General features: G+C 39.1%; 1 protein-coding gene across 1 annotated transcript in view; it reads left to right on the forward strand.

Moving 5' to 3' along the window:
• The window catches only part of AIDA (axin interactor, dorsalization associated), a 35,270-nt gene that overhangs the window by 2,871 nt on the left and 11,776 nt on the right, over window positions 1-20,623 (forward strand). The window contains exons 2-6 of the mRNA XM_045982724.1: window positions 5,596-5,665; window positions 12,576-12,629; window positions 13,255-13,309; window positions 19,126-19,189; window positions 19,440-19,546. Of these exons, the coding sequence (XP_045838680.1) occupies window positions 5,596-5,665; window positions 12,576-12,629; window positions 13,255-13,309; window positions 19,126-19,189; window positions 19,440-19,546 (350 nt within the window). The remainder of the gene's footprint in view (window positions 1-5,595; window positions 5,666-12,575; window positions 12,630-13,254; window positions 13,310-19,125; window positions 19,190-19,439; window positions 19,547-20,623) is intronic.

The raw sequence follows: 20,623 nt of genomic DNA on the forward strand, positions 1-20,623 counted from the left end.
TTAGGGCTTTTGTACTTTTTCTGGAACATTCTCTCATTATCTGCTTAGGTCCTCGGTCACCACCTTCAGGTCTTTGTTCAGATATTCTCTTAGGTCCTCTCTGGCTGCCTTATTTAAAGTAGTGAAACCTGTTATCCACCCCAACTCCCTCTACTTCAGTCTTCCACATCCTAACCATGCCCCCCCCAATCCTGCTTAATTTTTTTCATAGAATTTGTCACCATCTAAAATACAATATATTTTACATATTCATTTGGTTTATTGTCTCTCTTCCCATTGTCTCCCATTCCCAGAGTTTACATTCAAGAAGAATGTAAACTCTGAGAGGGCGGAGTTGGAGGTGTTGTCTTGTTCTTACTATATACTTCCTGTCCTAGTGAAGCTAAGCAGTTATTAAATAATTGTTTACTTAGATACTATATGTTGTATTCTCTTGAATGAATATGGATTCAGAAGTATGCGGTGGGAGCATCGAGTTGATATTAAAGTGCTGTTGGAAGGTTTAAACAAATATGTCAGAACTAGAATCGCTAGCCAAGATACACCTGGTCAATTAAAAACAATTCCATAAAGCAGGCCAGCTCTTTCAACGGCCTGGGGATACATGACCCCAAACTTCCATTAGAATGGCATGGACTGGGGTGCCTGGGTGGCTCAGAGGTTTAAAGCCTCTGCCTTCAGCTCAGGTCGTGATCCCAGAGTCCTGGGATCAAGCCCCACATCGGGCTCTCTGCTTGGCAGGGAGCCTGCTTCCTCCTCCCTCTCTCTACCTGACTCTCTGCCTACTTGTGATATCTGTCTGTTAAATAAATAAATAAAATTAAAAAAAAAAAAAAGAATGGCATGGACTGTGTTGCTCCAAATCAGGTGTTTTCCAGGATCAGTGCTGAGGTATTAATCTGGCACACGGATGCTCAATCAATACTTGTTAAATGAATGAGTTTGAAGACTGAATAATCCTTGATTTAACATCTTTATCAATGCCTTCAACAGTACTACTCAGAGTGGGTCTACAGAGGGGTGCTGGTCTGCAGTGAGGTAAAGGAATTGAGATTGAAGATTTAGAAACTTAATAGCAATTGGACATCTTCTTAAGAGTTTTTATATTTTAGAGAAGTATTCGCTTGGAACAGATTGGGGAAAGAAACTAGTCCTTCACTACAGGTAGTTTGAGAAGCACTAATTTCTGTTGTGGATTGTTGTGGGGTTTCCTTCAGTCACTTGTTTATGCCTTCCAAGTATATTTTCAGCTCCCTCTTGAGAGTAGTGCTGTTTGACCTGGAGGCATCCTTGTGAGAGGAGACTCTTCTCTAGAGAATATTTGAGCGGTTTCTCGCCTCTCCCAGTAGAATGTCAACTCTTTGAGCTGCTCATCTAATATCCAGAGCATGCGCGTTTTCCCTCTGTGGCCAAAATCGTGTCTCACTTTGTCTTAAAATGGTGCAGTCATTTATGGATTTAGAAAATTTTTTTACACAGGTCTTTAAAAAAGTTTTTAAAAATAGTATAACTTATATACCGTGGAATTACTCATTTTAACATGTACAGTCCAGTTATTTTTAGTAGCTTTACCAAGTTGTACAACCATCACCATAATCAGATTTTATGACATTTCCACCACCCCACAAAAGCTCCTTTGTGCCCATTTGCAATCGCTCCATATTCCTGCTCCAGTCCCAGGCAACCGCTAATCTATATTCTGTCTCTTAAGATCTTGTCTCTTCTGGACATTTCATGTAAGTTGAATTATGTAAATTGTGGTCTTTGGTATGTGGCTTTTTTTTTTTTTTAAGATTTTATTTATTTATTTGACAGAGATCACAGGTAGACAGAGAAGCAGGCAGAGAGAGAGAGCGAAGCAGGCTCGCTGCCGAGCAGAGAGCCCGATGCGGGACTCGATCCCAGGACCCTGAGATCATGACCCGAGCCGAAGGCAGCGGCTTAACCCACTGAGCCAACCAGGCGCCCAGGCTAATGTGTTTGAGGTTCATCCATGTTGAACGTATATCAGTACTTTGTTCCTTTTTACCGCTGCATAGCGTTACGTTGTATGGATATACCACATCTGTGTGTCCTTTCCCTAGCTAAGGGACTTTGAAGTTGTTTCTCCTTTTTTACGATTATCAGTAATACTGTTGTGAACATTCACATGTCTTTGTGAGCACAAATATTTTCATTCTTTTTGGGTAGGTACCAAAGAGTGGAATTTCTGGTTAATGTAAATTTATGTGTACTTTTTGAAGGAAACTGCCATATTGTCCAGACTGACCATACAGTTTTACCTTTCTATCAGCAGCGTATCAGAGTTACTGTTCTCCATCTTGATGCCATTTGTCACTGTCTGTCTTTTCTAGCCGTTCTAGTAGGTGTATGATGTACTTCACTGTAGTTTTAATTTACCTTTCTCTTATGACTGATGATGCCCAGCGTCCTTTCTTAGGATTATTTTCCCTCTGTAAATCTGGTTCGGGAAGTGTTTATTCAAATCTTTTGCCTGTTTTTTAATTGAGTTGTTTCTCTTTTACCTCTTGAGTTTATAAGCGTTCCTTATATATTCTGGATACAGGTTCCTTACCAGATATATGATTTGCAAATATTTCCTCCCAGTCTGTTGCCTAATTTTTAAAAGCAGGATTCTGTTTGAATTTAACACCCTTGCCTGCTGACTATTAGCATTTGAGCAGTTTAGAACTACCCGCTTTCTGCGGACAGTGACCCTGCTTAAGTTAACAGTCACTATTAGCATACTATGTGTAGAACTATTCCAGTAAAGAAATGGTGCCACATTATAGCTTCCCTGATATTGGGGATGTGTAGTTGACATCATCAAATAGAGACTATAATTCCTAAAAGAGAACTTCAAATAAGTGGTAGGCCAGCAAGAGTTAGAAGCCAAGTGCAGAGCAAAGACAAGGATAATGGCTGTATCTGTTTTTGTGTTTTCTTCATAAAATCCACGAAGAGTGGGCCTCTAAATGACATCATAGGATAATATTATGGGGGTTCTACCTTTGAGGTACAATAAATAAATGGATAGAAACAGTTTAAGTAACATAGTGGAGTGATTCCTGGCAAATGTCAATAATTTTTGATAGGAGTTAGATTGGATGGGTGCCATCAAATATAATGAACTTTATACCTGATCTTTGAAGACATGATTGCATAGAATAGAACTCTCATCTAAGACTTTTTTTTGGAAACTCAGTGAACTGTCTTGCAGTGGGCTTGGTAGGAAATCTAATACTTGCTATCCTTTGCATTTTTGGTTTTATTCCCCACCCAGAATGCTATAGTGTGCTTGAGAATTAACGATTTTAACTTCTTTTGCCAGTTACAAAATGTTTCACCAAAGAATCTCTCGATTCTTTGGGGTCTTTTCTCCCCGCAGATTTCTAAAAATTGAGATAAATATCACATAAGATCTCTCATTGTAAAGTTGTACCATTTGGCGGCTCTAGTATATTCCCAGAGCCATCTGTGGCTCTGCATGGTTATGCAGCCATCACCGCCGTCTCATTTCAGAACCTTTCCATCACCCTCAAACCCCACACCTGCTCTCAGGCGCTCTCAATTCCTTCCTTACCCCAGCCCCTGGCAACCGCAAACCTGCTGTCTCTGTGGACTTATCCATTCTGGACATTTTGCGTAAATGGAATCATATGTGATTTTTTTTTTTTCCCATCTGGCTTCTTTCATTTAGCATGTTTTTGAGGTTCATCCGTGTTGTAGCATGTTTCAATCTTCATTCCTCTTGCCGCCAAATCGTATTTTGTTGAGTGGATGCACTACATTTTGTTGATTCATTCTGCAAGTTGATAGACATTACGGGTGTTTCCAGTTCGGGCTATTATGCATAGTGCTGCTGCTGTGAGCACTCGGGTACAGGTTTTTTTATGTGAGCATGTTTTCAATTCTTGGACTATACCTAGAATTCTGAAATTGCTGGGTTATATGTATGGTAACTCTATGTTTAACTTTTGAGGAACTGCCAAACTCTTTTCCACAGCGACTGCATCATTTTACATTCCTACCAGCACTGTATGAAGGTTCCAAATTTTCCATCTCCTTGCCAACACCATTATTTTTTTTTTCTCTTTTTAGAAATTGTACCCATCCTAGTGGGTATGAGGTGGTATCTCATTGTAGTTTTGATTTGTATTTCCCTAATGACTAATGATAGATATGCATGTGCTTATTGACCATTTTTATATCTTCTTCGGGAAAATGTTCAAGGGGCACTGTGTAGTTCAGTCGGTTAAGTGTCTGACTCTTGGTTTGGCTCAGGGCATGATCTCAGGGTCATGTGAGATGGAGCACTGAGTCAGGCTCTACACTCAGAGGGGAGTCTTCTTCTCCCCTTCTCTCTCTCTGTGCCCCTCCCCAGCTCGCGCTTGCTCAGTCTCTCTCATTCACTCTAAAATAAATAAATGAATCTTTTTTTTTTAAAGTTCAAATTCTTTTTCCATTTTTAAATTAAGTTATTTGTTCTTTTATTGTTTCATTGTAAGAGTCAGTCTTTTAGTTTTTATTGTCTCAGGAAGAGCTTTGGGGACACCTGCATGGGTCAGTCAGTTAAGTGTCTGCCTTCAGCTCAGGTCATGAAACCAGGGTCCTGGGATAGAGTCCCAGCATTGGGCTCCTTGCCTATTGGGGAACCTGCTTCTCCCTCTGCCCCTCCCCTTGCTTATACATGCATGCTCTCGCTTTCTCTCTCTCTCTCTCTCTCTCTCTGTCAAAATAAATAAATAAAATCTTTTAAAAAGAGAGAGAGAGAGAGAGAGAGAGAGCGCGCTTCGGATCCTTACTGTTGAGTTTGGACTAGTAACACAGATCCATCCTTGAAAATTCATCCAAGGCCTAGCTGCTATTTTTAAGAATGATAATTGGACAAACAATGATTTTCATGTCTGATTGGTGGAAGATTTTCTTTATTTTTCATGAAAAATATTTTGAAAAGCATAATTTAATAGACTTATCATTTTGTCATGGCTGTGATTTGGACTACTCTTATCAGCACATTAATGATAGACTGATAAAGTGTCTCTGGCTGGTACTATGACTGGTGCTGACTGGAAGTGTCTAAGCAAAATCTGGAACACTGCTTATTGGCTTTTTAAAGAAGAAATTCATGCATGCTAAAGAAAGTTGGATTAGTTGCCACTTGAGATTCTTTCCAGCTCTAAGATTCTGTTTTTACTGCCTAGAGCTGAAATTTGTCCCTGTGCAATGGTATAAAAAGTATTATATCTTTTTTTTTTTAAAAAGATCTTATTTATTTATTTGACAAAGAGAAAGAGGCAGGGAGAGAGGGAACACAAGCAGGGGGAGTGTGAGACGGAGAAATAGGCTTCCCACCAAGCAGGGAGCTTGATGCGGGGCTGAGCCGCCCAGGCGCCCCCAAAGTACTATATCTTATTCTCATTTTTGTTGTATAGAGTTTGATTCTAAACATAATGTAGATTTAGACTTTGAAAGCTCAGCAACATATTATTGTACATCATTGTCTCTTTTAAAAGATTTAAATTATTTCATTATTGCACTTGAGATAGTTTGCTTTCCTTCAGTTCTGAAGAATGTATTGTTTTCTTCTTACAGATTAGCAAGACATCTACAAAAAGAGGCCCAAGCTCAACACAATAATTCCGAATTCACAGAAGAACAGAAGGTACTATAAAATAATCTCTCCATATTATCAGATTCCAAATGAAAAAGATTCTGTCTTTCAAGCCATGAAGCAAAAACAACAGAAACTTATACTTCAGTACAAAAATGACACTATTATGCTTTGGGGAACACAGAGTGATCGCTGAGGTAACACATGATTTACCAGTTAGTGACTTTCTCACTTGATGAATTTCTCGACTCAGCCGTTTAGACTTAACTTCAGTGGAGGCTGTCTACACTCTTTGGGAGAGGGGTAGATTCCAGAGGCTGAAGTTGGACTGTGAGTAATTCTGTCCAACTTCAGTACTTTTTTTAACTCTTATTTTCTTAATTTTCTTAACCCCTTCTTCCTCCTCTCAAAACAAACACGAAGATTAAAAAAAAAACAAAAACCCAAAAGCCATCACTGGAAAAAAATTAATAATAAAATAATAATTTTAAAAAATTGTTCAAGTCAAGAATTTGGCATAAGAATCCATCAGCAAAATAAATGCGTAAAGTTGCAAAATGTCTCAGTGGTGCCCTTGAATTAAAATTTTAACATGTTGAGTCGCTGCCCTGGACTTTTAGAGATTATAAAAAGTGGGATACTTTAAGAAGCTTTGCTTTCAAAGAGTGAGAAGAAACAGGTAGAAGCAAGTCCCATTTTTTCCTGGCTCAGAGTATCTAGTGTTAAGTCAAATTTTAATCTTGTAGATAATGAAAAAAATTACTGTTGTCAGTTTTTCCATCTCTTAAGAAAAGACACTGAAAACTGTAGTGACTTAATTTGTTTTTATTAATCCTTTTTCTGTACAAGGGGTGGGAGTGGTTTTCTGCATGCATTTTAAGAAAGTCTAAAATTTATTTTAGTCCTTTTGCCTATATTCATTTGACTCTTATGTATAGGGGTTTGAACAGATAAAAACACCAAAGATTAGGGGTAGGATATTTCTTACACAAGTCAGTATATTTGCATCTTAAAGATACTTAGTATCTACATCATCTATACTTTTTTTTGGTATTTAGAAAACACGTTATTCCAATTTACAGGTGCATTTTTCTTTTTTCCTTTACAGTTGTTAATGTATGCAGTCGATTTAGGAAATTTAGGTTTAATTGTTACAGAGGAAATGATTGGTTTGCTGGAGGAAAGGAACAAAGACTATATGCTTTATCTCCTCTATAAAATATGTGAACTCTAGGAATTGATTAGAAAGTCATCAGCTGACATCACAAAATTAATTTGAAACAATCTCAAATATCTGAGTATGCAAATTAATAGCTGAAAAAATGTTGTGAATATGGAAACAGATGAAAGCTTAGGGAATTTTTTAAAAGTTTCATGACCACCCCCCCCCATACTTGAATCACCTGTTTGCCTGGTGGTACTTCCATGCTTTGTCACCAGCACCTGAGGGCCTCTGAGCAATGTGACCTCAAATAGTAGGTGAGTTCAACTGAAACAAAGCAAAATTGTTTAAATGCTGTCAAGAAATGAGCTTTGTCATACAATGATTAAACTAACAAGGAAAAATAAACTTTTTCTTCATTTTCTTTAACTCTCTAAGGCTGAAGCAACCTGATGTCCGATAATGCTCTTTATTCTTTAATTTATAACTTCCTCAGCAGCCACTGATGCTGCCTTGTTTTCAGTTTACACAGACCCACGGGTCTTATACCCCATAAGGCCTGGGAGGCAGCATGACCAAGGAGAAAAGCCTGAGATCTGGAGACAGACGATTTGGTCTTGAATCTGGGCTCTGTCCCCTGGCCCTAATTTCCTTACGTATGAAATGAGGGATTAGATAACCCTACATGATCTTCACTATATCTTCTAATGACTTAATCCTTTGAAGTTTTCTGTACCTCTTCCTTTCCTGGAGGCCTGATTTTGGAAGTATTTGTTATTTGTAATACCTGCCTAGGGGGCATTTGTGGCTCCCACTTGTGACTATAGAAAGAGCTTGTGCCTGCCTATTCCTTGAGCTTGGAGAAGGACCCCCAAATCATTCTGTACTACATTAGGAACATAAGGCAAGTTATATGCATTTACAAATTTAATTTTCTTTAAAAATGCAGGTGAAACATTCACAATGGGCCAAAAAACTCATACTGACCTATAGACCTTATTTTTGAATGTCACACAAGGAAAAAGAGGCTCCAAGTGAATGATTAGTAAACAAAGATTTCCCAGATATGATTTGGGGGAACACTGCCTCTGAAAAATGAATAGATGTTATTTGAACAGAGAGTCTGTGACTTGTCAGGGCTTTTAATCTGCTAATGTATATGTTGAATTTTTTTTAAAAGACGTTGGTAATGGAGTGTTTCTTAAATTTGTTTGCTTTTGGAGGCTCCCCCCGCCTTATAGAACACTTCATTGGGTCTGATGTTCTGAAGAACATGTTATAGGAGATTTCAAAACCAGCTGTTAGGTCTGCAAAATTAATTGAATGCCAGACGTGGCACATCAGCCAAAGGCCAAAGAAGAAGAAACTCAATTGCGTTTTCCTCAAAAACAGGGAAAATGCAGAATATACGTTATATTATTCTAAGCAAAATTGTTCTTTATGTTTTCTATTTTGAATTATATTTTTTATGTTCTCAGTGTTTTTGTAGCAGTGACAAATCTTAGAATTATGCTAACCATTCATAGTTTGTGGGACTACAAAAAACTTTTTTAAAAAACAACCAATATTTCTTTATGAGACTTTTTACTGTCTGGCTCACAATAAGCTTTAAAAAATAGTTGATGAATAAATGCTTTGTTGGGTCTTAGATTATTGATATGTATCCATATAAATTATTTAAGATCAAAGAAATATTAATTTTTGAGAAAATAATACATGTATCTTAGTATTTATTTTAAATCTAAACTCTAGAGCAGAATGACTGATCTCTCTAAACTTTATTAATTAGTGATTTAAAAAAAATCTTCACGTGAATTTGCTATTCATTATATTCTCAAAGATTTCTGGCGGAAAATGAGAAAGTTAAGGATTCTTGTTTGATCCTCCGTCACGATTCGTTGACTTAGCTTCCATTTCAACCCTCAATAGTTTTGTCATTATAACAGCCGAGTTCAGTGGCCAAAGAATAGCTGCCAAAAGCTTTCATTCCATTAAATTCCCTACTTCGGTGTCGTAGATTTTCTCTTGTAAGTTTCTGGGCGGAATAGCACATCCTGTCTCATGATGCTTAGAAAGTTTTTCCCTGTTTTGAATCAAATTTGTAGTAATGAGAGTTCCAGCACTAAGGGCTTGTTTCCTATTTTATAGGATCCCCTTTTCCTTCCACCCCAGCCTCGCCCTGGCTGGAGGGTAGACGACTGGCTGTTTAAATAAAAAAGTCAAGTCTGGACTGAGACTGCACTACTTTATGTGTAGTTTTTAGACTTCTTTTTCCATATGTAAATTGAATATGTTTAAGCAAAATTAACTTGGCTCTTTGTTTTTATGCTATCTTCTGCTTAGCTGCTCTTTTTACTAATTTCCCTACCTTTGACAAAATAGCCAATATCCTGAAAACGAGGACATTTTCCATTTCTGTACCATATTAGGCATGAGCAGTTGATCTGAATGAGGTGCTAATAATTGAAATCTTTTAAAACTAAGCTTCATTTACCTTCAGTGCTTAGTCTTAATGTACATTAGTTAATAGTACTTATATGGGGACACAAGTGACCTTGTGCTGCTTAATCGTTCTTCCTGACCGTTTGTTTCTAAGAAAGGTGACAGGGTTACAGTAGCAAGCACGTGATTCTGACATCAGTGAATGCTACATGTTTTAAAAGTCATTGCTGCAGCTGAAAATGATAGTGCTTCGCTCCCTTTTCAATACTGATGTTGGGTGTGGTCCCTTAAAGCAGTTATGAATAATGCCTATTGGTATTTTGCCATAGTGCAGTAGATTCTGTGTAAAGCTGTTGGTTCTGCCTAACTTGCAGAAATGTTTAAATTTAAAATAGGTTATTAGCGGAATCGTAATTGTTCAACTGCATTTTACCTTAAATGTTAACAGCCTCAAATCAAATGGATTTAAAAGTAAATGGAAAAAAAAAGAAAAAAAGAAAGTAAATGGAAGAAAGGGAGTTAACTAATATTTCTAAAGACCTACTCACTGATACATCTCACTTAATACAGAATCTTTCCTAAAAAGCATTTTTTTTTTTTTAAGATTTATTTATTTGACAGATAGAGATTACAAGTAGGCAGAGAGGCAGGCAGAGAGAGAGAGAGGAGGAAGCAGGCTCCCAGCCAAGCAGAGAGCCCGATGCGGGGCTCGATCCCAGGACCCTGGGATCATGACCTGAGCTGAAGGCAGAGGCTTTAACCCGCTGAGCCACCCAGGCGCCCCCCTAAAAAGCATTTTTAAAAGAACTTTAAAAGCATGGCCAAATGGTATTAACACAAGTATATCGCTTTGTTGTGCATATGACTATTATATGTCTAGAAGACATGGACGTCTAGGGCAAGTTGCTTAACCTCTTCAGTTTTCACATCAATAAAATGGTAGTCTCTAACTCAGGGTTATAATGAGGATTAATGAATTAATGCTTATAAATCACTTAGGAGAACTTGAGTACTCAATAGCTGTTAGCCAGTACTCTATTAATATATGTATAGTTATGTTTTTATACATAAATTTTATTTATACATATTTAAATCACCTAGTTTTGTCAGAGTTGAGTAGTATGTTTAAACAACAGTGAGATATTGGATTTGATGTAGAAAAGACTATTGCTGGTTCCTGTGCATTAGCTGTTTGAGAGAGAAAATAAATATGAGATATCTTGAGTCCTTTTGAAATTACAGAATTTAAATGTAATCTTTAAATGTAAGATTTCAGAATAAAATTGGGCATTTTCTAAATGCTGATATTGGGCTTAAAAGAAAATCTTTAAAGATTGTGGAGATAGTTGGAGAGTATCACTTGTTCCTTGGCCAAGGGTCCTGTATTGCTCAGGAAAGGTCGGAGTCGGCTATACCAGCTGTTGATTGTGGATAAGATGATTGCTTAGTGCCCACTTGCCTGAGTACCAGGGGCCAGGACAGTACCTGTTACACCTCTGTGCTCCTCGTTTATCCGATAAAGCAAGTGGAAATCCAATTTACTAAACTTTTGCAAGTGATCAGTACATGTAGAAAAAAACATGTCATTTTTTCCCAAGAATGTTTCTGTGGTGAAGGCATTGCAAATATTGTACATAAATACTTCACTTTTATGGTCTGGATTTATTCTTAATAAAAACATAAGAAATGCCCTTTTCTGGAAGGACTTAAAAATGTCAATGGGCCTAATTCAGCTGCCTGCTCTTACAGATGTTTCTTCTGTGGGTCTCCTCCTCTTTATTTCCACTCTAGTCATTCATGTTCTTGTTCTGATTCATGGGTACCTGGACAGCCGGAGTAGCCTGACCGTTCTTGCCTGTAGTCTTTTCCCTTTTCTCCTCCAGCCTATGGAGATCGTTGCCCTAATAGTCTTCCTAAAGGTCAAATCTGATCATCATTCTTCTGTTCAAAAACTTCTGTGTGATTTTTTGCTAAAGTAATAACAGATTCCTCAGCTAGTCATGGAAGGTCCCCTTCAGAAAGACCCCTGCTGTCCCCAGCGTGCGTGCGCGCTCTCTCTCTCTCGCTCTCTCTCTCTCTCACACACACACACACACACACACACACGCTATCACTCCCTTAGTCACTTCACTTTTCAAACCTATATCACTCTACTTTCACTTTGGGACTTCAGATAACTGAACCGTGACAGTTTTGAAAACTCTTCCGTTTTATAAATCCTCCCAGTCACCGGGGCTTGAGTTCTAACACAGAGTCTTGCACTGTTTCTTCAGAACATATGTAATGGTTCACTTTGCTAAAGCTTATAAGAATCAAGTATCTCTTCGGGGCACCTGGGTGCCTCAGTAGGTTTAAAGCCTCTGCCTTCAGCTCAGGTCATGATCCCAGACTCCTGGGATTGAGCCCCATATCGGGCTTTCTGCTCAGTGGGGGCCTGCTTCCTCCTCTCTCTCCCTGCCTCTGCCTACTTGTGATCTCTGTCAAATAAATAAATAAAATCTTAAAAAAAAAAAAAAGAGTCAAGTATCTCTTCTTTATGAGACAGTGATTTTGTAGAGTCCCATGTCACATAATAGAACTTGAGCTTGTTAAAAGCAAGGACTATACCCTATCATTTATACTCCTCTTATAGCTCATCTAAGACAGGTCTGACCATAAAGCTTGCCACCATTCATCACAAGTATTGATTTTGCTGAGTATTACCTACGTACTTAAGTAGACAAGCCAAGATTGGACTTATATCAAAATTGAATGATACCATTTCGCTAGCTTTCGGATATTTTTTTTTTTTTAAAGATTTTATTTATTTATTTGACAGAGAGAGAGAGATCACAAGTAGGCAGAGAGGCAGGCAGAGAGAGAGGAGGAAGCAGGCTTCCTGCAGAGCAGAGAGCCCGATGTGGGGCTCGATCCCAGGACCCTGAGATCATGACCTGAGCCGAAGGCAGCGGCTTAATCCACTGAGCCACCCAGGTGCCCCTCGGATATTTTTAATTTTAAATCTTTTAATGAATTTCAGACCTAATGGAGATGAAGAGAAGACAAAGCTTGAGAGGGAAGATGTTGGAAGTCCTTTTCATTGCCCTTTAAATAAATCTAAAGCTGTCATCAAAGCAAACTTGATTTAAAATTGGTCATGGTACATTTTGGTCAGGAGAGAATGTAGACTCACTTTCTCTCCCTTATCCTAGCCCTTTGCTTCCTGTTTCTCTTCTCAAATCTGCAAGATGCTACACAGGAGTAAAATTTAACTTGAAAAAAAATTATAGCTCCCTTACTAATAAAAACTAACTCCGTGGTTTTAACAATTAATAGTTGCAGTATATTCAGTATTTATGCTTTTTCTTTTTCCTACAGAAAACCATAGGCAAAATTGCAACATGCTTGGAATTACGAAGTGCAGCTTTACAGGTAAACACGTTTTTTTTTCCTGCTTTCTAATGTGAGGAAAATACATTGTGAACTATTCTAATAAACCTTAAGCATTAATGTTAAAATGTCTCAATACTTTGACACAAAGTATTGTCTCAGAAGAGATGTCTAGCAATAGGAATTCATGGGTTAAACTCCTATTAAAAGATTTAGTTCATATTTAATAAACTGTAGACAGAAAAGATATAACTTCAACTTTTTGTTATTTTTAGCTCAGATGTTCTAAAATATAAAAACAAAAACCAGTTTGGGACTTTTCATTTTTTTTCTTTTTTTTTTTTTTTAAAGAAGATTTTATTTATTTGTCAGAGAGCACAAGAGGGGGAGCAGCAGGCAGAGGGAGAAGCAGGCCCCTTACTGAGCAGGGAGCCCGATGCAGGGCTCAATCCCAGGACCCTGGGATCATGACCTGCACTAAAGGCAAATGCTTACCCAACTGAGCCACCCAGGCATCCCTGGAATTTCCATTTTCTACTTTGAGAGCATGAAATGGATTCCTTCATTTTGTGCACTTTTTGAATATTTAGTTCTTGCCACTTAAAAGACATGGGGTATCATGAAATCTTTGTAATAAAAAGATGTAATATGCATATTTCAAATTCAGTCCACACAGTCTCAAGAAGAATTTAAACTGGAGGACCTGAAGAAGCTAGAACCAAGTAAGTGTTATCGTTTTCGTGGTACTCCTTTAGAAAACTACTTATCCTTTATAGATACTAAGATTATTTAACATAGATGTTTATTCATTTCTGTTCCTACCTAGTCCTGTGATATTTGTGCTGTTATAATTCCTGTAATATTTATAGTAATTATTATTCTGTTTACCATTATAGAATATGAAAAATTGATTCCAGGTTCTACCTCATTCATATATTTTAGCCTTTGTTTTAATCGCTCTAATAAAGACTGTAATTACTTTGGTAAACAGTTGCAGTAGCGTTCACTGGAGAGTATAAAGTTACAGGTACTGATGCCCGTTTATACTGTGTATCCGGGAAAACTACCGTCCAGCTGTTTGCGGTGCTCTGCAAAAGATTTCCTTGTTGTCCCCATTTTCCTGTCCCTTCTTGAAAGCTTTTTTGAAGTAAACAGTTGCTTCAAATGTTTTGGTGGTTAGGATGTGCCAAATAAGATTTTCTTACTGGTTCACATGAATGTTCTGTCAGAGGAACGTTTTCTTATCATTCATATGAATGTTCTCTTTGCAAGTGGGCAGTGGCGCAAATACTGAATATCACCGTGTTCCACCACATTTTCATCACCCCAGAAGAAACCCTGGCCCTGTTTTTAGCACACACCTGCTTCCCCCCCTCCTCAATTCCCAGCCCTAGGAAACCCTGAATCCACTTTCTTTTTTTCTTTTTTTTTTTTTTTAAAGATTTTATTTATTTATTTGACAGAGAGAGATCACAAGCAGACAGAGAGGCAGGCAGAGAGAGAGAGAGGGAAGCAGGCTCACCGCTGAGCAGAGAGCCCGATGCGGGACTCGATCCCAGGACCCTGAGATCATGACCTGAGCCGAAGGCAGCGGCTTAACCCACTGAGCCACCCAGGCGCCCCTGAATCCACTTTCTGTCTTGTGATTTTGCCTATTCTGGACATTTTGTATAAATGGAATCCTATCACATATGGTCTTTGTGACTCATTATATATAAGATTATTTTAAGAAAAGCACATTGATGGCTTTTTAAAAAGATTAGCCGCAGTGAGGATATCTGTTGTGTAATGGTTTTAAAGATTATAATGTTCAATTTTTTTTGAATGATAAGAATAACGAGAATTTTGGCTTTCTATTTAGTCATTGTTTTCTGTTAGTTTTTTGTTGTTGTTGTTTGGTGTTTCCAAATAAAACTTTGTAGAGTGTTACGGATTTCTCCTATTGCCTTATAGGATCTTTCATGGTATTACTGGTTACCGTTCCCATTAATGGAACCAAACACTCAAATAAGTCGACCAGCTGCAGTTTGCTACTTCATGGTCCTACAGCTTGGAAATGCCAGAACTGCGTTTTAACCAGGGTTCTAAGTGACCCCAAAGCCCATGTTCCTGCCTCTGTCCTCTGTTGTACTACCTGTAGGTGCAATATTGACATCAATCCTAAATACCGTGGATTTCCAGCTCAGACTCTTAGGAGATTACTGACTCATGTATGAGTGGCAGATTGGACTAAAATCTGCATTCGTCTTCTATTTCTTGCTTTTTTGTTTGCTTGCTTGTTTTTGTTTTTTTAAGATTAGGGATAGGAATGGAGGGGAAAGATAATATTGGGATTTATTTTGTTACATTTTGAATTTATATAGTGCCTTTCCTTTGGACCTGTCCCTGCTTTGTACTTAGTTATCTTTTTAGGTGATTTTAATTTGCTCTTGCCTTTTAAAGGAATGTAAATATGTATCTTATATCTCAGGATATGCTCTGTAATTTTGCATTTATCAAACCTAGGCACTTGTTACGAGTTATTTCATCAGAATTGAACATTTTCTACAAATCAGTATTTGAGTATATTTCAGGTTAAGTCAAGCTAGTTTCTGCCTCTTTTAAGACTATAAGGAAAGGAAAATTCATATGTGGGATTTGGTTTATTCTGTTAATGTACTTTTCCTTAAAGGTTAAAAAAAAAGTCTCGTGATAATCCTTTCTGAAACTAGTACTACCACTAAGAATTTGAAAGTACAATTTATTTCATTTTCTGATGTTGATCCTTGGTAATATACAACTTCTTAATGAAACATCTCCCCCACCACCACTCTGTCAAGTTCCTTCCATTGACTGATCCTTAAGGGCCCCAGAGAAATCCCGCCTTTCTCTGAAAGCTTTCTCTGCTCTCCCAGCCCTAATTAAATTCTACGTCCTGGCCTTTTTAGGAGCACTTTTTATGTCCGTTATCATAGTGTGCCCTGTGTGATGCTCACTTAAATTCATTTTGCTCCTAAATCAGACTGTCAGTAACCTTTGTATTTCCCCCACAGAGCCCAACTCAATGCTCTGCGTATCGTATGATCTTGGCAAATTTTTATGTTGAACGGTGTTGAATGTCTTCAGGGAATCTTCTCCCATGATTAAAAAAACAACCTTTCAGATAGGAAGCACTTGCTCATTTTGTCCACCAGAAAAATGAAACAAATCAGCCCCAAAAGTGACACACGTTGTTGACTGTGTGTCATTTTTAGAGTGTGGCCTTCAGGAGGGCGGGAGGCCATGCTCTGTGAGAGTGGGCAGGGAGTACTGGGTTTTTCCTCGCAGAGATGCACCATCAGATGTCAGCCACGGGGTGAGCCCCTTGGTCCCCAAACTGTGATGGACTCTGTGCTCATATAATACCTTCCGGGAAATTATAAACTGCTTCTCTTCTCCAAATCTTCCTAAAATATCAGCACTAGCATCGGTGGAAGAAAAATGCTATATAAAGTTTTAGGTAGAACCGTATTGTAAAAGCACGTTAGAATCTCTGTTATTCCACAGTTGGTGAGAATAGAAATCTATAATTAAAGAAAATGAGAAAGGACCTGTTATTTTCTTCCAAAAGGATATGAATTAAATACCTGATATGCCCTATTATTGTAAATAGAAACTAATGACAGGCTGTTGTTCCAGGTCAAGCCTTTCCTATCATAGCATTGGTACCTAAGAAAAGAAATACTGTCCCATTCTCATATTACAGTAGAAACATAAGGTGTTCTTAGTAACTGAGAGAGTGTTTGACTTTTTAAATTCATTTGTTTATACTTGTTGTAAAGTTTGATTTTTCCCCCCTTTTATTATTAAAACAGCATTGCAGTGCTTTTCATTTCTGATATGAATGCACAAGGCCTTCTTTGTCACCCACTCCCCTACTCTTAGGATCTAGCACAATACTGTGGAAGCGATTAATTGATATTTGAGTTGAATTAATAGTTTATTGACACTGAGCAATCATGCGCAGGTTTAAAAAGGATGTTTTTATAATTTTAAAAATAATACTTCTTAGACCTGAAATACTAGGATTCTAATTAGCTGAATAGGGAAAACTACGGAGAGAATAAATTACCATATAATAATGTGAGCTTATACTTATATGGGACTTTAAATTTCCCATGCAATTTCACATATATTAATTTACTTCTTTCCACAGTGGGGAAGTGGTGTTCCCGTTTTAGAATCGGGGAAACAGATTCAGAGTAGTTATATAAATGATATAATGACAACTGACATGATTACGGGACTTCTCTCTTGCTTATCAAACTTGAGTTATATAGTCTGTTTTATTCGTTGAACAAGCCAAACTCGTACCTGCCTCAGTCTTTGTTGTTGTTGTTGTTACAAAGATTTTTTTTTTAAGATTTTATTTATTTATTTGACAGACGGAGATCACAAGTAGGCAGAAAGGCAGGCAGAGAGAGGAAGGGAAGCAGGCTCCCTGCTGAGCAGAGAACCCAATGCATGGCTCGATCCCAGGACCCTGGGATCATGACCCCAGCCAAAGACAGAGGCTTAACCCACTGAGCCACCCAGGCGCCCCCAGAGATGTTATTTTTAAGTAATCCTTCCACTTAACATGGGACTCAAACTCACAGCCCCGAGATCAAGAGTCGCATGCTCCACTGACTGAGCCAGCCAGGGGCCTGCCCCTCTAGCCTGTTTTTTGTTTTTTTTTTTTTTAATTTTATTTATTTGAGAAAGAGCACACGTAGGCAAAGCAGCAGATGGAGAGGAAGAAGCGGGCTTCCTGCTGAACAGAGAGCCTGATGAGGGGCTCAACCCCAGGACCCTGGAGTCGTGACCCGAGCTGAAGGCAGACACTAGACCCACTAAGCCACTCAGGCGTGCTCCCTCTAGCCTGTTTTTTTACTACTTGGAAAGCCCTGCCCCAGTGCTACTTAGGGACAGTTCCTCTCATTCCAGATTATGGCTCACTAGTGTTCCAACAGTTATTTTGAAAGGCCTGCCCTGCCCACCTTAGCCAAAGTCCCTCTGCTCCACTTACGCACTCGCCGATCCTGTCCTTTGTGATGCCAACCACAGTCTAACAGTACCTTGCTGATCTGTTGCTTTATTTACTGTCCGCTTTTCCTGACTGCGGTCTTAAGCTCCATAGATGAGAGCAAGAACCCTCTGTCTCGATCGCTGCCATATCTTTAGCACCTAAAACAGTGAGTGGAACTGTGTGGGCACTCGGTGCGCATCTGTTGAGCGGAAGAACGAGAAAGGAAAGATGAGGATAAGAGCTGGAGGGAGAGAAGGAGTAAGAATGAACAAGAAGCTAGACCCGAGTCCCAGACCTCTCTCTCACTGAAGGACCCAGTAAGAGGGCCCCTCTGACTCCTTTTGGGACAAACCACGAAATTGCACGTGCTCTGGGATTTCCTGCTGTGGGATGGTAACATATATGCCACCGCTATTTTATCTCTAAACTGTAGCGCTCCAAAATGAGGCTAAGTAAGTTGACGACAAAATCTTTGGAACTTTCCGGATTGCTCAGTTAATGCCATTACTCCACCTTCATGTAACTGCAAGTAATTGCTGAAGACCCATAACCCCACATATGAAGCTCTAAATTACATGCTTTTAGGGGTACCTGAGTGGCTCAGTCGTTAAGAGTCTGCCTTCGGCTCAGGTCATGATTCCAGGGCCCTGGGGTCGAGCCCTGTGTCGGGCTCCCTGCTAGCGGGAAGCCTGCTTCTCCCTCTCCCTCCTTTCTCCCCTTTCCGCCTGCTTGTGTTCCCTCTCTCACTGTCTCTTTGTCAAATAAATAATTTTTAAAAATAAAATAAATTAATACTTTTAGTAACTCTGTAAGGTATCCATATTCACAGTAGCTCTCTAAACACGGACAGAGGTATAGAACATGTCTCTTTAAGTTTACATACCAGCATGTAATCGTGGACCGCACCGTGATGCAGAAGGTGATGGGTTCCATGTTATCTGAAGACTTCTCCTGAGGGTAAATCCCTCTTTGTGTATTTGTCTACGTGTGTGTGTAGATGTATGTATGCCTGTAATAAACTGTCGTCAATGGCATATGGAAATCGTAACCAGTTTTGTTCAGTTTTGCCAGTTTAATGGAGTTGAGGGGAAATCTAATCAGGACATAGACCAAAATGTCCTGACCAAAACTGGTTATCTTTGAACCAGTCTTGTAATTGAGGTACTCCAGGAAGGAAATCTTCTCTTTTTCTGCTGCCCTATGTCTCACCTAGGACCTTGTACATAGAACTGTTTTAGAGTTTGTTTTCTGTGAGGGCTCTGAGACTCTGGAACTTACTTTCCTTGGAGATCTGACAAAGTGTTGGTGCCTGGAATATACTATGGATATTTTTATTTTGCTAAGACCTTCCGTGGACAAATGCATCATGGTTCTGAATGATGATGAGAGTGGGAATTTTTTTAAGTATTAATATGCATAGTAAAGTTGACTAAAAATCAGTCATTTCTAATAAAATGTTTTATTTTGATTCATGGAAGAGTTTAAGTGTCTGTCTTTCTGTTTTTATTCTAGTCCTAAAGAATATTCTTACATATAATAAGGAATTCCCATTTGACGTTCAGCCTGTCCCCTTAAGGTAAAATAAAGAAGCACCAGTATTTGTCTTCTTATTTTATTCTCTTCCTTTATAACTATTTTTCGGATATTTCTGCATTTTTTAAATCAGTATTGGCATCTTTAATATCAATAGGTCAACATTTTTGTGTCAACATATTTTGTGTCTACATCTTACCTGGGATGTAATCTTTATCTATAATAGAGCTATAATGCCTCTCTAGGGTAGTTAGTTTTGTAGCTCACTCTTTTGCCTGCTGTTTTGCATGCAGAAGAATTTTAGCACCTGGTGAAGAGGAGAATTTGGAATTCGAAGAAGATGAAGAAGAGGGTTGCGCCGGAGCAGGGTCTCCTGATTCCTTTCCTGCTAGAGTTCCTGGTGAGTATCACTGATTGCGAAACAGGCATAACTTAATCCAAGCTTAGGGGGTTTAGAACTTACTTTGGTACTTGCCAATCTTAAGCAAATTTTCATTGCCATGTTACTGGCTGGAGCTATTTTATATGTATAGTCTGAAGGCATCTTACTGTCTGTGTTGGGTGGACAAGGCCACCCGAAGTTCAGTGATTTGCTAGGAAGACTCACGGACTCAGCATATAGTTGTATTCACAGCGATGCTTTCACAGCTATGATTTATTGCACTGGGCAAAGACAAGAACAAAGTCAACAAAGGGAAAAGGTGCGCAAGTGAACGGAGTCTGGAGGAAACCAGGTGCAGGCTTCTTCTTTTTTTTTTTCTTTTTTCTTTTTTTAGATTTTATTTAAATTTGAGTTTGTTAACAAAGAGTGTATTGTTAGCGTCAGGGGTAGGATTTAGTGATTCATCATTTGCATACAACACCCAGTGCTCATTACAAGTGCCCTCCTTAATGCCCATCCCCCCGTTGCTCCCCGAGGTGCAGGCTTCTGAGAGTCTCTCCCGGTGGAGTCACGCAGGTTGTACTACGTGTAAAATGGGTCTGAGGGAAGCTGTAGAGACTCCGTGCCCACAGCCATGATGACACCAAACTGGAGGTTCAAATGGCCACTTTGGACTCCTCCTGCCTCTGAATCGACAGGCGAAGAAGGGAGTTATCGTGCTGGCCAAGGTGGCTGATCCCGAGTACACCTGGGGAAGGTAGACAGCTACTCCACGGTGACTAGAGGGGACCCGTTTGGGTGTCTGTTGTATCACGAGCTCCTGTGATTAGGGTCGATGGCAGAGTGCACCCATCCAGTCCCTGCACGACCCGTGATGGCTTCTAGTACTTTGAGCTGCAGGATGTCAAGGCGAAGCACAAACATGGCTCACAAACATCACCTCCTCCCTGGGGAAGGGGCTAGTGGGGTTTGGGTTGTGTACAGGATAGTAGTATCACGTTAAGTATGGCCTTCTTGCTGCCTTTATATAGAGCTTCAGTGTGGCTCAAGGAGATGTGCATGCGTGCCGGGTAGACAAGGGGTGACATGGTGATG

Source organism: Meles meles, chromosome 17 (genome assembly GCF_922984935.1).
Source record: "Meles meles chromosome 17, mMelMel3.1 paternal haplotype, whole genome shotgun sequence".
Classification (NCBI taxonomy): domain Eukaryota; kingdom Metazoa; phylum Chordata; class Mammalia; order Carnivora; family Mustelidae; genus Meles; species Meles meles.